Source organism: Equus przewalskii, chromosome 4 (genome assembly GCF_037783145.1).
Source record: "Equus przewalskii isolate Varuska chromosome 4, EquPr2, whole genome shotgun sequence".
Lineage (NCBI taxonomy): Eukaryota > Metazoa > Chordata > Mammalia > Perissodactyla > Equidae > Equus > Equus przewalskii.
Genome location: NC_091834.1, coordinates 15,610,803 through 15,628,631, shown reverse-complemented (window position 1 = coordinate 15,628,631; position 17,829 = coordinate 15,610,803). Strand labels below are relative to the sequence as shown.

Sequence of the window (17,829 nt, the reverse complement as noted above, 5' to 3'; positions counted from 1 at the left end):
AACTGTGCCTGCACTGCCCCAAGACCTCCGCTGAGGCCGCAAATCCGGGACACAGCCCGTCAGCCCCGGCACCGTCTACACCCCAGCTCTTGAGACTGGGAGAGGCCGGCGGGGCTGGAGCGCACAGACTGACGACCAAGTGTCGCCTCCCAGACTCCGTTTGAGGACCCGGAACTGGCTGGGGAACGCCCACATCTCCCGCCTTCAATCCTGGCCTCTTTATTCTTTCGCCTCCCATTTTCCCTAATTTGCCCTTCACCTGTCTCTCGCTTCGCTTTCCATCACCTCGTTTGCGCCCTCAACAAAGATGGCACCCAGCCGGAAAAGGGCAGCTAGCGTGACTTCCGTCCGTGTGCCCTCAACAAACATGGCACCCGGCCGGCATAGACTAGGACGTGACTTCCGGCCGGACGGCGCGCGGCGAGGCTCGCTTCCGACGGCGGTCCAAGTGACGTAGGCGGGGGCGCCGTGCGGCGTGTGCTGAGGACGGTGTCAGGGCGCATGGAGGTCAGCGATGGCGCTCGCTGCGGCGGCGGCATATGTTTCGCAGCAGGGCGAAGGGGCTGTTGAGCGTGGGTTTTGAGGGCACGAGGGCGTGGTCCAGAGTGGAGACCGGCCTGGCGCGCTGGGATGCGGGGGACCGGGACGGCAGGGAACGGAGTGGCAAGGGGCCGGGGCCGGGGCCGGACCGGGACGCGAGAGGGCAGGAGGGCAGGGGCCGGGACGCGGTGGGGCAGGAAGACTGGGGCCGGGACGCTGCGGGGCAGGAGGGCCTGGGCGGGGACGCGGGGCGTCAGGGAAGGGGCCAGAGGCCCGGCCCCATTCGGACCCGCACACGCCGGCCTCCCGCGGTGCCGCGTGGCGACTGCGTGGCCTGCCGGCTGCCCGCGCTGAGCCTCCCCGTCTCTGCGAGCTGTCCTTCGTGCCATGGTGTAGGTGGTTCTGTCTCTGCATCTGAGGGCCGAACTTCCGGGTTGGTGTCAGCCTAACCCCAGATGGGCTTGTGGACCTCGGTTTCCTCTGTAGCTCGTGGGGTTGTCGTCAACCGGGAACGTTCCCGGCGCTCCCCTGCTGCCGGGGCTCAGTGAATAGGGGATGTTGCCCTTGGCCAGTATTCCCCCTCTCTGAGCCTCTTTTTTTGTGTAGAGTTAGACTAAGCTTTTTACAGCTGCAGTGATCTCATGTAATAATAAAATGTGCCGGCCACATACCAAGTTCCAGGAAATCAAAGATCAGACACACTCTCTGCTTTGGCAGGAGGGAGGTCCCAGTTAACATTTTATGGTGCCCTGGTCTCGTGCCTTACCTAGGTCTTTTAATCACCCTGGTGAGCAAGTCTTACAGAATTGTTAAAAGCAACATCGTTGCGATATGTAACAGATTCTTGCAGGAGGTAATGTTTTGTCTGGGTGTAGAAAGATGAAGGGTGATTTCCTGCGTGCTGTGGTGGGGGTGAAAAAAACCGGCAGCAGGCCCGGCCCTACCCAGGTGTAATGAAAGTGCAGGGCCCTGTTTAGAATGAGGGAGTGTGTTGCCAGGAGGAAGAAGTAGTAAAACTGGAGAGGTAATTCTGGGCCATGTTGTGAAGTGCTTCTTGTGATGGGTCCAGGAGTTTTGCTCTTAGAAGGTTGTATGTGTGTGTTTTTAAGAAGGTTGGTGATGTAATGTAGATTGATTTGGAGAAGCTCACTCGCGTGTCTCTAAGTATTAAAATATATCCATGGAAGCTGTAGGGTATGGATTGTGTGTCAGGGTATTCCAGGAGCAGTCTGATTTTAAAATATCCTGTCCCGTAGTCTCTGTAAGCCAATAATTCTTAATCCTGGATGCTCTCAAAGAAAACAATGCTCTCCGAGCCATGAGTCTCCCATTCCAGGGGTCTTGGGCCCAGCCTGGGAATCAGAATTGTTGAACCCCTCCCTAGGTGGTTTTGAAGCACAACCAGGACTAAAAGTCCCCCAACCCACGCTCTGGTGCTCCTGAGTTGTCGTGTTTGGTTACATTCTATGCTGGAACAAAAACTCTGGGATTTTTTACTTCGGAAAATGCTGTTATATGTATGTGGGCAATCAGAAGGGAGAGGTTTGGGCTGGTTTATGGAGAGCATGCCTGTGACTCCCTTTCATTTGTCATGTCCTCTTGTGTCTGTGAGTCAAGAACTGCCCCTGCACCACTCCCTTCTCTCTCCTTTCTCTCTTCAGGGCTTTGGAATCACTTGCTAGGAGTCTTACCTCCCTGTCACCCAGGCCATCATGGCAGCTCGCCTGGTGAAGCGATGTACATGCCTCCTGAGAGAGGCTGCTCTTCTAGCCCCTGCCGTATCTCCGGTTGGCCGACTGAGACTTGCCAGGGTAGCGCATAAGACTCTGACTTCCTCAGCTACCTCACCCAGTTCCCACTTCCCAGGATCCTTGTCAGAGCTTGTGGAGAGGGAACAAGTGTTTACTCCCTACCCAGAGCGCCAGGAGGTGGACCACCTCATCGAGAAGGCTGCCCGGCCTGAGGAGCTCCTGGACCTGCTTGGTGGTGGTCACTGCCTGCACCAGAACCATGCAGCGCTCATCCTCATCCGCCTCTCTCGCCTGCTGTCTGAGAAGCCAGGAGACAAAGCCTCGCTCGTACGGGATGCCCGCTTCCAGCAGCTTCTCCATCTCGTCAACAGTCAGGTGAGTTCTGCAGTGTTCTCTGAGGGCTCAACAAGCAGAACACAGCAGAGGCCCTGGAGTCCAGAGCAGTCAGTCGCTTTTCAGATGTAGACAGGAACTCTGCTTAGTCCGTCAACATCCTGCGATATTTTCTGATTTGATAGATTCCACAGTACCTTTATGTACTTTCTCTGTCAGTCCTCACAAGAGCCCCTGTTAGGTGAATACTGCTGTCATCATCTCAGACAGGTGACCAGGACGCAGTAATGGAAGCACAAGGAGTGAGCCTGGTTCTTGTTGGTTGGTCGGGTGCCTCCCCCTCACCGTACAGTCTTGACTTGCGTAGCTCCCCCATCAGTGTCTGGCCGACGGTGGGCGTGCTTTTGAAGCAGGAGGAGATGCAGGGGTGACTGATGGAGGATCCCAGAAGCTTGAGCTGGACATAGGTGTTATTCAGCCAGTCGGAGCCTTTAAGGGTGAGTGCAGAGAGAAGGGACCTGTTTGTGTGGCTCTAGGGGGCAGAGCTCAAGCCAGTTTCTGTTCAGTTGAGGAAGGTCTCCCTTCATGTAGGCTCTTCCCCAGGTGCTGTGGGGTTTGCTGGACTGCCAGAGGGGTCCATGGCACAGAAAGGAGGTACAAACCCCCACTCTGGCCATGTTGGCCCTCACTCACTCCCCCGGTCTGCTCTGGAAGGGAGAGGCTGCACTTCTGTCACTCAGCGTCAAACCCTGTGTCCACTTGTCAGGGAGGAGGAGGCTCACCCCTGGTTCAAGGAAGGGGTTGCACCAAATGAGTGTCTTTTAAACTGCAGGTTATGAAAGCATGGTGGATGTGGTCAGCCATTTTTTAATGAGATCACGTAACATAGAAGATGCCTACCTGCCTCACACGTAGTGAGGGAGTGCTCTTTTGTGGAATTCTGTGTTTCAGTTAAATATGTAAATATGCACGCATGTGTGTACTGGGGTCACAGTACTGATTTATTTCTTGCTGAGAATAAAAGTCATAAAATTACATTAATTAGCTCCCTTGTTCTAAGACAATAATTCTAGTTGTTATTTCTTAAATATTTTATGCACACAATTAAAGCAAGTTTCCCAAGACAAAATGGAAGGTTATAACAAAATTGTAAGCCAGTAACAAACTGGGAACAAAATATTGACAACGTAAATGGTGACCACAGTTTCTTTTAAAAAGTCTTACTGCTGTCCAGGAAACCTAGAGAAGGATACAGGTGCCCAGGTGTCATGTGATAATGAGATCAAATTCAGTACTTTCTGCTTGCTCCCCAGCCCTTCACACAGCAGCTTTTCTGTTTCCTACTCAGCTCGCGTGTGTGATTTCCATTCCTTCTCTCGGCAGTGCAGTCCCATTTCACAGATGGAGAGACTGAGCCTCAGGGGCCAGCAGACTTGCACCACCATTAAAGGCAGAATTGAGAGGCTAAGCGCAGCCAGTGACTGAGCCTTGCTCAAACTCAGATGTTCCGACTCCAGCTCATGTTGAAGCCTTCTGTGAGGGTGGGGTCTGGGCCAGAGGATCTTGGAGTGGCCCCCTGTTCCTCTGAGGCTTAGAAGCACCCTGCAGGGAACAACAGGGTCACCATTGTTCAGAAGCCGAGCAGGAGCCCAGGAGGAGGGAGGCGCTGTCATGCACAGGACAAGACTGGTTTCAGATAGCCTGGGTGCAAGTTCTGGTTCTGCCATTCCTGCTAAGACTTTGGGGAAACGATGTGTGGAGCGGAGTGATGACGCCTCCCAGGCTGTTGGTACCTGACACACAAGAGTGTGTGGAAGAATGCCTGTGTTTCATAAGAGCTGGCAGTGGTGGCAGCAGGCAGCCAGCCAGTTGTTCATCCCTCGATGCCTGGCGGTTTGGGGGTGGGCAGGACTCAGTGATAGCAGGGCATCTTTTTACCCACAGATCAAAGGGCTTTCGTGCACAGCTTCATGCACTGGGGATGACAGACTGGCTGGCTTCAGTCACAGACTGGAGGGTTTGATGTGGCGCCCTGGTGCCTAGCTGTCGTCTCTGCTTTAAGGCAGCAGTTGCATTCCCAAGGAACGCCACGTTCCCAGAAACTGTTCTGACTCTTCGCTGGAGGAAGGGATTTAGGGTTTGGGGCTTCTCAGACTCAACCACTTTTGTTTGTAGAAAAGTCTGTGTTTTTAATAACTAAAAATTGTAGTTGTCATCACGGGCAAAAGAATGAGTTCTTGACCAAATTGACCTTCCAAAGCCTGACGGTCCTTCCTGACCCTGAGGCACCCTCCCACAGGCTTCACTCTCACTTCTGGACTTCAGAGTTTTACTTGCCCATCAGGTCTGTGGATGTGAGAGGAGCAGAAGCCAGGCGTGCCCGCGTGAGTTGCTGAGCCTGCTCTCTGTTTAATGTCACATCAGTCGAATTTGTTATTAGGCGAACTCCAGGAGAATTTTTCTTATGGCAGAGAGTTGTTGCTTGCAGGTGATAGCAAACAACCGACTGACTGGAGTGGACGCAGGATATTGGAGGCTGGAGAACCTGACTCAGAAAACAGGCGCGGGCAGAGGCTGTGAGGAGCAGCCTGGTGCGGCCCGTTAGAAGTGCCTGCCTTACGATAGTAGATGAAGTGATTCTAGGGACGCAGCTTCGGGCTCAGACCCTTGGCCAGCTCTGTAACGACACAGGATCGGTGGGGTCCCAAATGTGACTTGCCTGTGTCCTCCCCACCAGATAACCACTGTCTGGCACGGCACCCTCGTGAAGCTGCTCCGGAGCCTCTATGCACTGGCGCTCCCCGCAGGATCCAAGGAGCTGCAGTCGGTGGAGCAGGAGGTCCGCTGGCGAATGCGCAGGCTCAAGTACAAGCACCTGGCCTTCCTGGCCGAGTCGAGCACCACCTACATGCAGGAACGGGAGTCCCGGGAGCTGCTGGCTGAGCTCCTCGTGCACCTGGAGCGGCGCTGGGCGGAGATCGAAGACGGCCGCACAGTGGTGGCCATGATGATGAAGGTGGGGCACCTCTCAGAGTCACTGATGAACCGCCTGGAGGACAAGGTACTGGGGCTGAGAGCATTTCTCACTGGGAACTTGGGCTTGTTTCCTTGGGTGACGGCCTCTGGGGAAGGGGTGTGGGAGGGGAGCCCTGAGAGCTTCTCTCTACATTATCGTCCTCCAAAATTGCCTCTTGTCCATAACCTGGAGAGGGCATGGCCGGCAACTCCTAAAGTATGGCCTGTGTAGGTGGCTCCGCTTCTGGCTGGCGCTTCCTAGAGACATCACGCCCCCACCCCCTACACCCTCAGCCCTGCAGTCAAGTCAAATTCAGCCCCCGTTCCTGTCGTAGCGGGGGCTGGCCCAGATGGCTGCCACAGCAAGCTCCACAGCTCATGGGCCCTGGGTCCTCTGCCCTGGGACCTGGGGATAAGTTTGGCTGTGGACAGAGCACCCCAGGCCTGGTTCCCCGGGGTGGGAGTGGAGGCAGGCCCTGCACAGGTGGGGCCTGTGTTTAGTAAGCTCAGGCCCAGTTGCTGTCTCGCAGGGGCTGCACTGCATGGGACCCCTGGCCCTCGGGCCATCGAGCTGACCCCTGCCGGCTGTGGTTGACAGTGCCTGGAGCTGGTGGAGCAGTTTGGCCCCGACGAGCTGCGGAAGGTGCTGGTGACGCTGGCAGCTCAGAACCGGCGGTCGGTGCCCTTGCTGCGGGCCATCTCTTATCACCTGGTCCAGAAGCCCTTCCCCCTGACAAAAGGCATGCTCCTGGACCTGGCCTATGCCTACGGTGAGCCTTTGCACAGGGAGGACTGGGGGAGGGAGCGAGCTCTGGCTGCAGCTGTGTCAAATTCGGTGCCTGCCCCACCCATGGCAGGCACTGGCCCAAAAGGCTGCCATAAAAACACTGTGACTCATGGGCCCTGATCCTCTCTGCTGGGCCTCAGGGATAAATTCGGTTACAGACACCAAGCTCCTGGACCTTGAGGCCAGGATAGAGTGGTAGGGTGGGCCCACAGGTAGCCTGCCAAAGCTCACCAGGTAGGACCCCCGGGTCTGCTCTGTCCCGAAGGTAAACTCGGCTTCCACCAGACCCAGGTGTTCCAGCGCTTGGCCGCCGACCTGCTGCCCCACACGCCCAGCCTGACATCTGGTGAGGTGGCCCGCTGCGCCAAGTCCTTCGCCTTCCTCAAGTGGCTCAACCTGCCCCTGTTCGAGGCCTTTGCCCAGGTGAGCAGGGTGCACCTCTGAGGCCTGGGCTTGAGGGCCCTCCATGCCTGACCCTCACTGCGAGGAGCCGGCCCTCTGGTCGTTTGATCAGGGAACTACAGCTGGCCTGGGAATGCTCCCTGATGGCAGGTGTGGCATGCTTACTTTCTGGCTCATTTGGAGAGCAGTGGTAGAGCTCGATAGGGAAAGGAAAAGTAGTTGAGAACAGTCATGTCTCCTCCGTCATTTCACCAGACCTCGTAGGTGCTTCCACTCCTCGTTGGGTGGCTGTGGCAGGGAGAGTGCAGATGAGAATCCACTGAGAACTCGCCCTAAGCTTCCAACCTCCCCAAAATGGAGTCGTAAAAAAAGACGACGCCTGTGCTTGCATTTAGTCAATAAATGTGGTTTCAACTGGTTGTGCATAAAGCGTATTTCTAAAACCATCATCAGGGAGCAGTTTCCAAGGGTCCTGGGCCTTTGTGAGGAATTGCTGCTGGGAGCGTAGAGTCTGGTCCTCCACCTGCCACGCTGTGTAAATTTCCCCATGTGGCTGGGGGCTCATGGGCCCTGGGGGAGGTCTGGGTCTTCATGGGGCGCTGGCCAGGGCCCGGAAGCTTCCCTGGCTCCGGGCCCCTCTCATCCTGCCTCTCTGCCTTACCTGGCCGGCCTAGCACGTCCTGAACAGAGCCCAGAGCACCACTGTGCCACACCTGTGCAACATGCTCCTGGCTTTCGCCCGTCTGAACTTCCGTCCAGAGCGAGAGGATCAGTTCTTCAGCCTGGTACAGTCTTCGTGCCCCTATTCCCTTGTCCCCGACCTCTCCCTGCTGGCTGATGCTCCGCCCTCCAGGGAGCAGCTCAGGGCTGGATGGGAGGGAGGGAAAAGGTGAGATTTTTGCAGAGGAGTGCTGGGTGCAGAGACAGAATGGGAGAAGGCCTGGCAAGGGGGTTCCAGGGAAGCACTGGGGGCAGCCAGAGGTCCCAGAGGTTGGGGACAAAACTCACAAAATCCTAGCATGTTAGCTGGGCAACCGAGAGCAGCTGTGGGTCAGGAGGACATCAGCTGGTGGGCTCACAGTGCAGTCAGGGCTGGGGGCCACTGGTCTCGCTTCCTAGCACTCCCTTAACGCCCTGCCAAGGTTCAGAGACCTCCCTGGTCCACTTCAGAGATCTGCTGGCAGGGCCCAGGGGTGTGCAGGCCACCATGCTAGGGGAGCCCACATAGGGGTGAGAGCATCATGTGTGGGGTTGGCGTTTGACCCTAGGCCCCCACAGAGGGTGCTGCCTGGGCTGACCAGCTGCTTGCCCTTTCTCAGGGCCGGAAGCACCACCTTCCCTGTCCTAGGGGCCCAGTCAGGATGTTCCTGAATCTGTAATTTTGTGCCTTAGGCCCCTGCCAGTGGTTGGGTGGTGAGAAAGCCCAGCTGAATGTTCCTGCTGTCCAAATTGGTCCTAGGGAATGAGGAGAGTTTCTGGTATCTTCCATCAGGGGTGCCCCAAGCCTGACCAAGAGTGCCTTTGCTGAGGTTGCTCCCCATGGCCACCTCAGTGTGGCCGGGTCGTGAGGCAGCCCCAGCTGCTGCCTGCCCCGCGATATCTGCAGCTGCTGAACAGAGCCTGCTTTCTCCACCCAACCCTGTCCTTGCCCAGGTGCGGGAGAAGCTGGGGTCGGAGCTGGCAGGCCTGGACCCAGCCCTGCAGGTGGACGTGGTGTGGGCCCTGTGTGTGCTGCAGCAGGTGCGGGAAGCGGAGCTGCGGGCTGTGCTCCGCCCTGAATTTCACACCCAGTTTCTAGGTGAGCAGTGGGGGGACATCGCTCCTCCTCCTAAGTGATGGTGAGCCCATCACCACGCACCCTCCCCCGACCCCAATACTGCTGTAGCTCTGGCGGCTGCCCGATTCTGTCTGCCTTGAGGCAGGCAGGAGATTAGGGGCCTCCAGGCTCCGCTGATCGTCAGAGAGAAGGGGAGACAGGCAGACCGGAGCTTGCATTGGCTCCTTCTCTGTCCACTCCTGGTGGCTGACCAGCAGACCCTCTTTCTGCTGCTCCTGACCCAGAGCCCAGGGTGGGGCGTGGATGTGGGGGATGCTTCTGCCTCTCCCACCTAGCCCCCCATGTCCCTCCATCCTGGTCCTCCTGGCCCTCGGCCCACCCCTCCCTTCTCACTCCATCCTCTCCCCTTAGGTGGCGAGTCCCCAAAGGATCAGAGTATCTTCCAGAAGCTGCTCCACATCAATGCCACCGCCCAGCTGGAGCACCCCGAGTATACCAGCCCCCTTTTGCCAGTCTCAGCCTTGGTCCCCAGGCTCTCAGCTCTTGACAAGAAGGTGACCCCCTTGCAGAAGGAGCTGCAGGAGACACTGAAGGGACTGCTGGGGAGCTCCGACAGGGGCAGCTTCATGGTGGCCACGCAGTACGGCTGGGTTCTGGGTGAGAGCTCCCCCTGCCCTTTCCCACCTCGTCGGGATGGAGGCTGATTCGGCCTGAGACCTGCCAGGACCCCCGCAGTCCCATCTGAGGGCTGTTCTCACCTGCGCCGTCCGCAGCAAGGGCTGGCCCAGAGAACTGCAGAGACGCTGGTCTCCAGTCTCCAGGGTCTCTGTCCATCCGTTGCTGGGGGCTTTCAGCCCACTTGGTCTCCAGGAGATCATCCCCAATGTGTTTTCATCCCATGCCCCTTTTTCAGATGCTGAGGTGCTGCTGGACGCCGATAGCCAGTTCCTGCCCCTGAGGGACTTTGTGGCCCCTCATCTCGCCCCACCCTCCGGGAGCCAGCCACTTCCCCCTGGGGCCAAGAGGTAAATAGTCCCTCATCTCTCCGGGTGTGTGTGCTTGGCTCTTTGGCATTTCTCTTCCCCCGCAAGGGCCTGGGAGAGCTATCAACGCCCATCATGCCCTCCTCCCCCCACCAGGCTGGCCTTCCTGCGCTGGGAGTTCCCTAACTTCAACAGCCGAAGCAAAGACTTGCTGGGGCGCTTTGTGCTGGCCCGGCGACACGTGCTGGCTGCTGGCTTCCTAGTGGTAGACGTGAGTACCTGGTGGATTTACCCATGTGGGGCCAGGAGCTGGGCAGGGAGCAAGGCCAGGCCTCGAGCCAGAGGGTGCACAGATGCTTAGCCCCCAGCTCAAGGTCAGCCATATTAAGGATTCTGTCTTTACATAGGAGAAAAGGGGAGCTCGGGAAGTGTCATATTTTTTTCAAGATCACACAGCTTTTAAGGATCAGAGCAGGGCCTCGGGTGCTGCTCCCATCTCCATAGCCAGGCCTCTTGGAGAAGGTGAGGCTGGCAGGATGCATGGGCTGCGCGCAGTGTGTGCCCCACGCGGAGCTCTGCAGTGTGCTTTGGCCCCAGGGCCTTGGCTCCAGGTTCTCAGCTGGGAAACCTCTGCCACCTCTTCCTGCTCTCTTCCAGAGAGCCGACTGTCCTGTAAGGGCCAGAGAATACATGAGTGGCTTCATGGAACACATGAGGGTTTTGTCACTTTTTTACTTTGGGTGGTGGGGGTGTTATTTGTTGACAATTCTTTAAAAGCCTTGGGCCCCATGTAGTTGCTGCTGGCCATTGGCTTGGGCCCCTGCGGCTCTGAGCACTGACGAAGCCAGGGGCTGTGGTGCAGAGCCTGCGCTGACCCTGCTCCTCCCTCTCCCAGGTCCCGTACTACGAGTGGCTGGAACTCAAGTCTGAATGGCAGAAAGGCGCCTACCTCAAGGACAAGATTCGAAAAGCAGTGGCCGAGGAGCTGGCCAAGTGACCTGTCCCATGGCATGGACTGCATGCCCAGGGGGCTGGACTCGCCCGGCTCTGGGTGCACAGGAGGTGGCACGCCCGAGGACAGACCTTAGTGCAGGACCGTGGCCTGAAGTGGGGTGCTGGCTGGCAGCCCCAAGTGGCAGATTGCCCTCTCGTGGGAAATAAATCTTTTACTTTGGTGTTCGACACCAGGAGGCATCCCAGGCATTGTCACAGCTCTCCACCATGCACCCCACTTTCTTAACCACACGTCTCTGCTCACGCGGCCAGGGAATGGCTGGCTGTGGCTCTGCCCTGGGCGCTCTCCACCCCCGTCAGCAGGACCTGCTTGCCTGAGAGGCAAGGAGCCATAAACGGGGGCTGGCTCTTCAGAATTCCCCTGTCACTCCAGCTGCTCGTCTGTCCCAGCTTGTCTCTGCCACCCACGGAGACCCTTCTCCCATACATTCACACGTGGCCGGCCTGTTCCTTAGGGCCTGCAGTCAGCCCAGCACAGACCAAGTCCTGGAATTCTGAATCTCAGTGTGAGGACCTTCCCAGGGAAGGCCCATTGGGTTTGCAGTGCTTGGCTTGGGGTTCTGTTCATCGTGTGGTAACTGATCACAGTTGTCCTGGGAGGTCTCCTCCCATCCATGGTCTCGGGTGAGTGGGGGGACCCCAACAGCCTGTACTGACAGGTGGCATGAGAGCTGGACACTCAGGAGGCACTGGCTCTGGAGTAGGAGACGAGCGTGCTGGGCTGCTGCTGCCCGGTTGAGAGAAACCCCTCACTGTCATCACCCCAGACCAGGGGTTTGTGTCGTGGGAACCACTTGCGTGAGCCCAGTGCCCCTTCACCACAGCAGCAGGATCGCCAGATGCTGGGAAACGAGGCTTTCTCCCTTCCTGCTTCCAGCCCGTTGCTGGAGACTTCTGCAGGCAGACCACTAGAGGGGAGGCAGTGTTGTCATTTGCCCCCAACAGTACAGAATGGAGGGAGGACTGTGGGAGTGGAGCTGAGCAGAGAAGGGCGGGTGCACTGCCCCAGGCCCCTCCATCCCGGCCATTCCCCACCCCCTCCCAAGTGGTCCCCCAAAAAGAGCCAGTCCAGTCCCTCCTGCTTAAAGCCTCACCCCTCACATGGCCACTGGGGTGGAGGGCCAGCTGTCAGGCACCACACACAACACAAGTCTGTTATTTGCATAGGCTGGCGGAGGGGGGTCGTCTCACCTGCTGGGAGGGGCCAGCCAGAGATGGCTTTCTGAAGCTGGTGACACAAGACCCAGGCAAGATGAAAGCAGGGAGAGCATTCCAAAGTGAAGGACCAGTGTGGACAGGGGCCTAGGATGCACAGCCGGTTCAGGAGGGCCTCAGAGACCCCACCAAGGACGGGAGAGCGCATCCTGCCCATCACTTGGGACCTCCAACTTCTATTTGAGATGCGAGTTCCCATGTGTCTATAAGAAACTGCGGTGGCCCCTGTGCCCTCTATGGGCACATAATATCCTGAAGATTTATGTAAATGTCACACCAGGACACCGATGGGAACGAAAGTCTGCATGCAGACTGCCCCGTCACAAGGACCCATCTTGTTCCGCTTTGCACTCACACCTCCCCCTTGTCCTCAGCCAGCCACAACCACCAACCTGTCCCCCAGTTCTGCTCTGTTAGTGCAAGAATCTTGTGTAGAGGAACCATACAGTACCTACCCTTTAGGAACTGGATTTCCTCACTGGCACGGTTCTCTGGAGGTTCTTAGACTGCTCCAGCCTTGCGTGCAGGTGTTTGTGTGAACCTAAGGTTTTATTTCTCTAGGATAGATGCCTGGGAGTGCCACTGCCAGGTCCGATGGGATTTATGCTGAGTTTAAGAAACTGCCAAACTTTACCAGAGTCACTGCCCCCTCCTACATCCCCACTAGCAGTGTGTGAGGAGCAGCATGTGGTCCTGCTGAGCATGGCAGCAGCTCTGATCCCTGTGGACTAAGAGCTCGTGGCTTTCGTTTGCATTTCCCTAAGGGCCGGTGAGGTTGACCCCTCACCTGACTTTTCTGCTAGTCAGCGGATATGAAGTGGTGTCTCGTGGTTTTCATTTCTCGCTTCCATGATGACTAATATCTTTTCAGGTGCTTACTGCCCAATTATATAATCTTTGGAGAAATACCTATTCCGATCCTTTGTCCAGTTTTTAATTAGATTGTCTTATTATTGAACTGTAAGATTTCTTTATGTTCTAGAGTCAAGTCTGTAATCAGATGAATGATTTGCAAATATTTTCTCTCATTTTTGGGGTTGTATTTTCACTTTCTTGATGATGTCCTTTGAAGCACAAAAGTTTTACATTTTGATGAAGTCCAATATATCTTTTTTTTCTCCTTGTGCTGCTGGTGTCACATCTAAGAAGCTTTTGGTGAATCCAAGGTCATGAAGATTTACCCCTAGGTTTTCTTCTAAGAATTTTATAATTTTTGCTCTTACATTTTTGTCTTTTATCAATTTTGAGTTAATTTTTGAATTTGGTTTGACGTGTCAACTTCATTCTTTTGCATGGGACTGTCCGTTTGTCCCAGCGCCACTATTGAAAAACTATTCTTTCCCCTTCGTATGGCCTTGGCACCCTTGTCAAAAATCAGTTGGCCATAGATGTTTGGGTTTATTTCTGGGCTCTCAATAGCACACTGTCTTGATTGTTGCTTGGCAGTAAGTTTTGAAATTGGAAAGTTTGAGTCCTCCTACTTTATTCTTCTTTTTCAAGATTGTTTTGGCTTTTCTGGTCCCTTGCAATTCCATGTACGTTTTAGCATTAGCTTGTAGATTCCTACAAAGTAGTTGGGGTTCAGCTAGGGATCGCAGTGAAGCACTCGACCGGTTTGGGGAGGACTGCCATCTTAACAGCGTTGCCTCTTCTGATCCAGGAACATGGCGTGTTTTCCCACTTATTGAGATACTCCTTAATTTCAATGGTGCTTTGTAGTTTTTAGAGTATAAATTTTAAGCTCCTTCTGTTAAATTTATTCCTAAGTATTTTATTCTTTTTGGTGTCATTGTGAATGGAATTTTTTTTATTTCAGTTTTGGACTGTTCATTGCAAGTTTGTGGAAATACAATTGTTTGGCTTTTTGTTTTGGGGGGTTTTGGTGAGGAAGATTGGTCCTGAGCTAAAATCTGTGCCAATCTTCCTCTATTTTGTATGTGGAATGCTGCCACAGTGCGGCTTGATGAGCAGTGTGTAGGTCCACTCCTGGGATCTGAACCTGCGAACTCCAGGCCGCTGAAGCAGAGCATGCAACCTTAACCACTACACCACTGGCCCAGCCCCAACAATTAATTTTTATATATTGATCTTGAATCCTCCAGCCTTGCTGAACTAATTTATTAGTCCTAATTATTTTTGCTGCTTTTAAGATTTTGTCTTTGTCTTTCAGCATTTTTATATTATTCGGCTGTTTGTGGGTCTCTTTGCATATATCCTACTTGGAGTCCATTGAGCTTCCCGATTGTATAGGTTATTGTTTTCAATAAACTTGGGAAGTTTTCAGCCATGGCTTCTTTGAACATTCTCCTTTCTCTCTCTCCTCTCCTCCTGGCATTCCCATTATGTGTATGTTGGTGTGCCTAATGCTGTTTCACATTTCTCTGAGGCTCTGTTCATTTTTGTTTTTTCTCTCTGTTCTTCAGCTTGTGTAATCTCCTGTGATCTGTGTTCAAGCTCACTAGTTCTGCCAGTTCAGATCTTCTGTTCACCCCCTCTAGTGAATTTATAATTTCTGTCCTCTATTGATATTCTCTATTTGATGTGACCTTGTCATCAAACCATCCCTTCTTTAATTGTGCTTTCCCTCGGTTCTGTGCATGTGTTTATAACAGCTGCCTTGCAGTCCTTTCTGTTAACTATGGCATCTTCTCCCTCTCACAGGCATTTTCTATCACCTGCTTTTTTACCGGTGGTGTGCGAGTCATGTTTTCCTGTTTCTGTGTGTGCTTTGTAATTTTTTGTGGGAAAGTGGACATTTTAGATAAAATATTTAACAACGCTGGGTCCTGGCCCAACCCCTCTCCTCACTGGGGCTTGTTTTTGTTGCTTGCTTGTTTAGTGACTGGCTGGATTATCTTGGTGAAGTCTATTCCTCTTCCCCTGCATTACTCAGTCTCTGATGCTTTCCTCAGGGAGGTGCGTGAGAATGCCCACAGTCACCCTTGCCCGTGGTCATTAGACCCATGTGTCTCCTCCCTGCCACCTCTCACCACAACCTCCGCGGTTCTGGAGAACACTGTCAGGTTTAAACTTCCAGGGTTCTGCTGCAGGTGAAGTCAGTTCCTATGGGAAGAGATCAGGAACTTCTCCCACAGGCAACATCTCTGAGCCAGGGCCCGATGGCAAGCTTCTGAGAGACACCTCCAATCTAGGAGCTGAGCCCTCAGTGGGTGGGGGCAGCAGCCTCTCCTGGCACGGACTCACTTCCCCTGAGCTGGGAGGGGAGTGCCAGTATTCTCAGCATGCCAGGCCCAAGGCAGAGGCTCCTCCCACAAGTGGGGGCTGAGCAGAAGAAGGGAGCCCCACCTCTCAGCCATACCTGCCTAGGACTCAGCCTCAGCAACAGGTTTCTGGGGGCAGGATAAGAAGTGCTGAAGTCATCCGGGGAAGAAAGTTCTGTGACTGGAGGCAGGGGCGGGGGCTGAGGGGACCCTATGTTCTTATGTTGAAAAGAGCGGTGAGAGTAGACATCCTTGCCTTGTTCCCAATCTTAGGGAGAAGCTTCCAGTCTTTGACCATCAAGTATGATGTTAGCTGTGGGCTTTTGTATATGATCTTAGTCAAGTTTATTTCAACTTGCTGAGAAGTTTTTTAAAATGTAGGGGCCGGCCCAGTGGCGTAGTGGTTAAGTTCAGCATGGTCTGCTTCAGTGGCCCAAGGTTTGCGGGTTGGGATCCTGGGCGCAGACCTACACCACTCATCAAGCCAGGCTGTGACAGCAACACACATTCAAACTAGAGGAAGATTGGCACAGATGTTAGCTCAGGGCCAATCTTCCTCACCAAAAAAGAAAAAACCTAACTGGCTGTTGGATTATGTCAAATGCTTTTTCTGTATCAGTTACATTATCATATAGTTTTTCTTTAGTCTGTTGGTATGCTGGGTTACATTGATTTTCAAGTGTTGAACCACCCTTGCATACCTGGAATAAATTGCATTTGGTTGTGGGGTATAATTCTTTTTATACATTGTTGGATTTGATTTTCCAATATTTTATTGAGAAATAAAATAAAATAAAAACTTGTCCCTAAGTTAATGGGAGATATTGGTCTATAGCGTTTGTTTTTTGTACTGTCTTTGCCTGGTTTTAGTATCAGAGTATTTCTTGTCTCATAAAATAAGTTAGGAAGTATTCCCTCCTCTTCGGTTTTCTGGAAGAGTTTGCTTAAAATTAATGTTAATTCTACTTTAAATACTTGGTAGAATTCTCCATTGAAACCATCTGGGCCTAAAGATTTCTTTGGGGATGTTTTTAAATTAAAAATTCAATTTTTGGGGGGCCAGCCCCGTGGCCGAGTGGTTAAGTTCAAGCACTCCACTGCGGTGACCCAGGGTTTCGCTGGTTTGGATCCTAAGCATGGACATGGCACTGCTCATCAGGCCATGTTGAGGTGGGATCACACATGCCACAACTAGAAGGACCTACAACTAAAATATACAACTATGTACTGGGGGGATTTGGGGAGATAAAGCAGAAAAAAAAAAAGATTGGCAACAGTTGTTAGCTCAGATGCCAATCTTAAAAAAAAAAAAAAAAAAAAAGCATGGTGCTGACTATAAAAAAAAATCCATTTTTTTCCATGGTTATAGGACTATTCAGATTATCTATTTCATTTTGGTAGATTTTAATTTTCAAGTAACTGGCCCATTTCTTCAAAGTTGTTGAATTTAGGAGCATTAAGTTGTTTGTAGCATTCTCTTAGTATCCTTGTAATGTCTTCAGGCTCTATAGTATCAGCCCTGTTATTAGTCAGCATTCTCCAGAGAAACAGAACCAACAGGAGCTATAGACATGGATGTAAGAGGAGGTTTATTATAGGAATTGTTCCACCCAGTTCTGGAGGCCAAGAAGTCCCACAATCTGCTGTCTGCAAGCTGGACAGCTGTGGCCAGTGGTAGAATTCCATCCAAGTACAAAGGCCTGAGAACAGGTCCACGGGTGTCAGTCTTGGAGTCCAAAGGCTCAAAAACCAGGAGCTGCAATGTCCGAGAGCAGGAGAAGACCAACATCCCAGCTCAACAAGAGAGAGAGAATTCGCCTTTCCTTTACCTTTTTGTGCCTCTTGGGCTCCCAACAGATTGGACGATGCCCACCCACATTCCTGAGGGTGGATCTCTTCACTCTGAATCAGATGCCAGTCTCTCCAGAGACATCCTCACAGATGCACCAAGAAATAACGTGTTACCAGCCAGCTGGGTACTCCCTAGCCCAGTCTAGCTGACACACAAAATTAACCATCACAGCCCCCACTGCGTTCCTGATGCTGGTCATTTGTGTCTTCTCTCTTTATTTTGGTCAATCTTGCTATAGGTTTATGAATTTTATTGATTTTCCAGATAACCATTTTTTGTTTCATTGATTTCCTCTATTGTCTTCCTGTTTTCAACTTCATTGATTTCTACTCTTGACTTTATTATTTCCTTCTTTCTGCTTCTTTTGATTTCTTTTGCTCTTTCCCTAGTTTCGTGAGGTAGGAACCAAGATGGCTGATCGAGACATCTCCTCTTCCGATGTGCTGTGAATGTGCCCTCTCAGTCCTGTTGTAACTGCAGACCCATACTTGGATGTTCTGTATGTGTTTTCATTCAGTTCTGTGTTTTTAAAAAATTAGCTGGGGTACTTCCTCTTTGAATCAGGAATTATTTAGAAGCGTATTGTTTACTTCCCAGTGTTTTGAGATTTTCCTGTTGTCTTTCTGTTAATGATTTGTAGTTTGAGTCCATTGTGGTCTGAGTACGTATTCTGATTTCAGTTATTTTAAATGTGTTGATGTTTGCTTTACGATGTGTCTTGGGGAATATTCCCCACTTTAAAGAGATGTATTCTGCTGTTGTTGGGTGAAGAGTGCTATGTTGATCGGATGCTGGTGGTGGTGGGGTGGTCGAGCTGTTATGTGCCCGTGCTGGTTTTCTGTCCAGTAGTCCTGTCGGGTGTTGAGAGGTGTTGGTGAAGTCTTCAGCCGTGACTGTGGACTTGTCTATTCCTCCTTCCAGCACTGTCAGTTTTTGCTT

The 17,829-nt window shown here is 52.9% G+C and overlaps 1 protein-coding gene and 2 non-coding genes across 6 annotated transcripts; all 3 read left to right on the top strand.

The window, feature by feature from the left end:
- Positions 1-389: 389 nt before the first annotated feature.
- Positions 390-10,770, top strand: TBRG4 (transforming growth factor beta regulator 4). 4 transcript variants are annotated; one of them, XM_070615525.1, is made up of 11 exons: positions 390-507; positions 2,202-2,666; positions 5,362-5,685; positions 6,238-6,409; positions 6,692-6,849; positions 7,503-7,613; positions 8,482-8,626; positions 9,017-9,262; positions 9,519-9,630; positions 9,745-9,859; positions 10,484-10,770. In XM_070615525.1, the coding sequence occupies exons 2-11, from the start codon at positions 2,253-2,255 to the stop codon at positions 10,583-10,585; spliced, it is 1,899 nt and encodes a 632-aa protein (XP_070471626.1). In that variant the 5' UTR covers positions 390-507; positions 2,202-2,252; the 3' UTR covers positions 10,586-10,770. The 4 variants fall into 4 exon arrangements, with proteins under 4 accessions (XP_070471626.1, XP_070471627.1, XP_070471628.1 ...); XM_070615526.1 differs by having other exon boundaries at positions 495-572; XM_070615527.1 differs by lacking the exon at positions 390-507 and adding an exon at positions 714-932.
- On the top strand, positions 5,937-6,073 carry LOC139083163 (small nucleolar RNA SNORA5). Its single transcript, XR_011539730.1, has one exon. It is a non-coding gene; the product is annotated as a small nucleolar RNA SNORA5 (small nucleolar RNA).
- LOC139083162 (small nucleolar RNA SNORA5) lies at positions 6,456-6,590 on the top strand. Its single transcript, XR_011539729.1, has one exon. It is a non-coding gene; the product is annotated as a small nucleolar RNA SNORA5 (small nucleolar RNA).
- Positions 10,771-17,829: the final 7,059 nt, after the last annotated feature.

What these genes read in the sequence shown, in the direction of transcription:
- TBRG4 (XM_070615525.1), top strand. Translation starts at nt 2,253, where the DNA reads ATGGCAGCTCGCCTGGTGAAGCGATGTACATGCCTCCTGAGAGAGGCT. An exon ending in GGACCTGGCCTATGCCTACG is followed by an intron (nt 6,410 to 6,691) that starts GTGAGCCTTTGC and finishes TCTGTCCCGAAG; the next exon opens with GTAAACTCGGCTTCCACCAG. An exon ending in ATTTCACACCCAGTTTCTAG is followed by an intron (nt 8,627 to 9,016) that starts GTGAGCAGTGGG and finishes CTCTCCCCTTAG; the next exon opens with GTGGCGAGTCCCCAAAGGAT.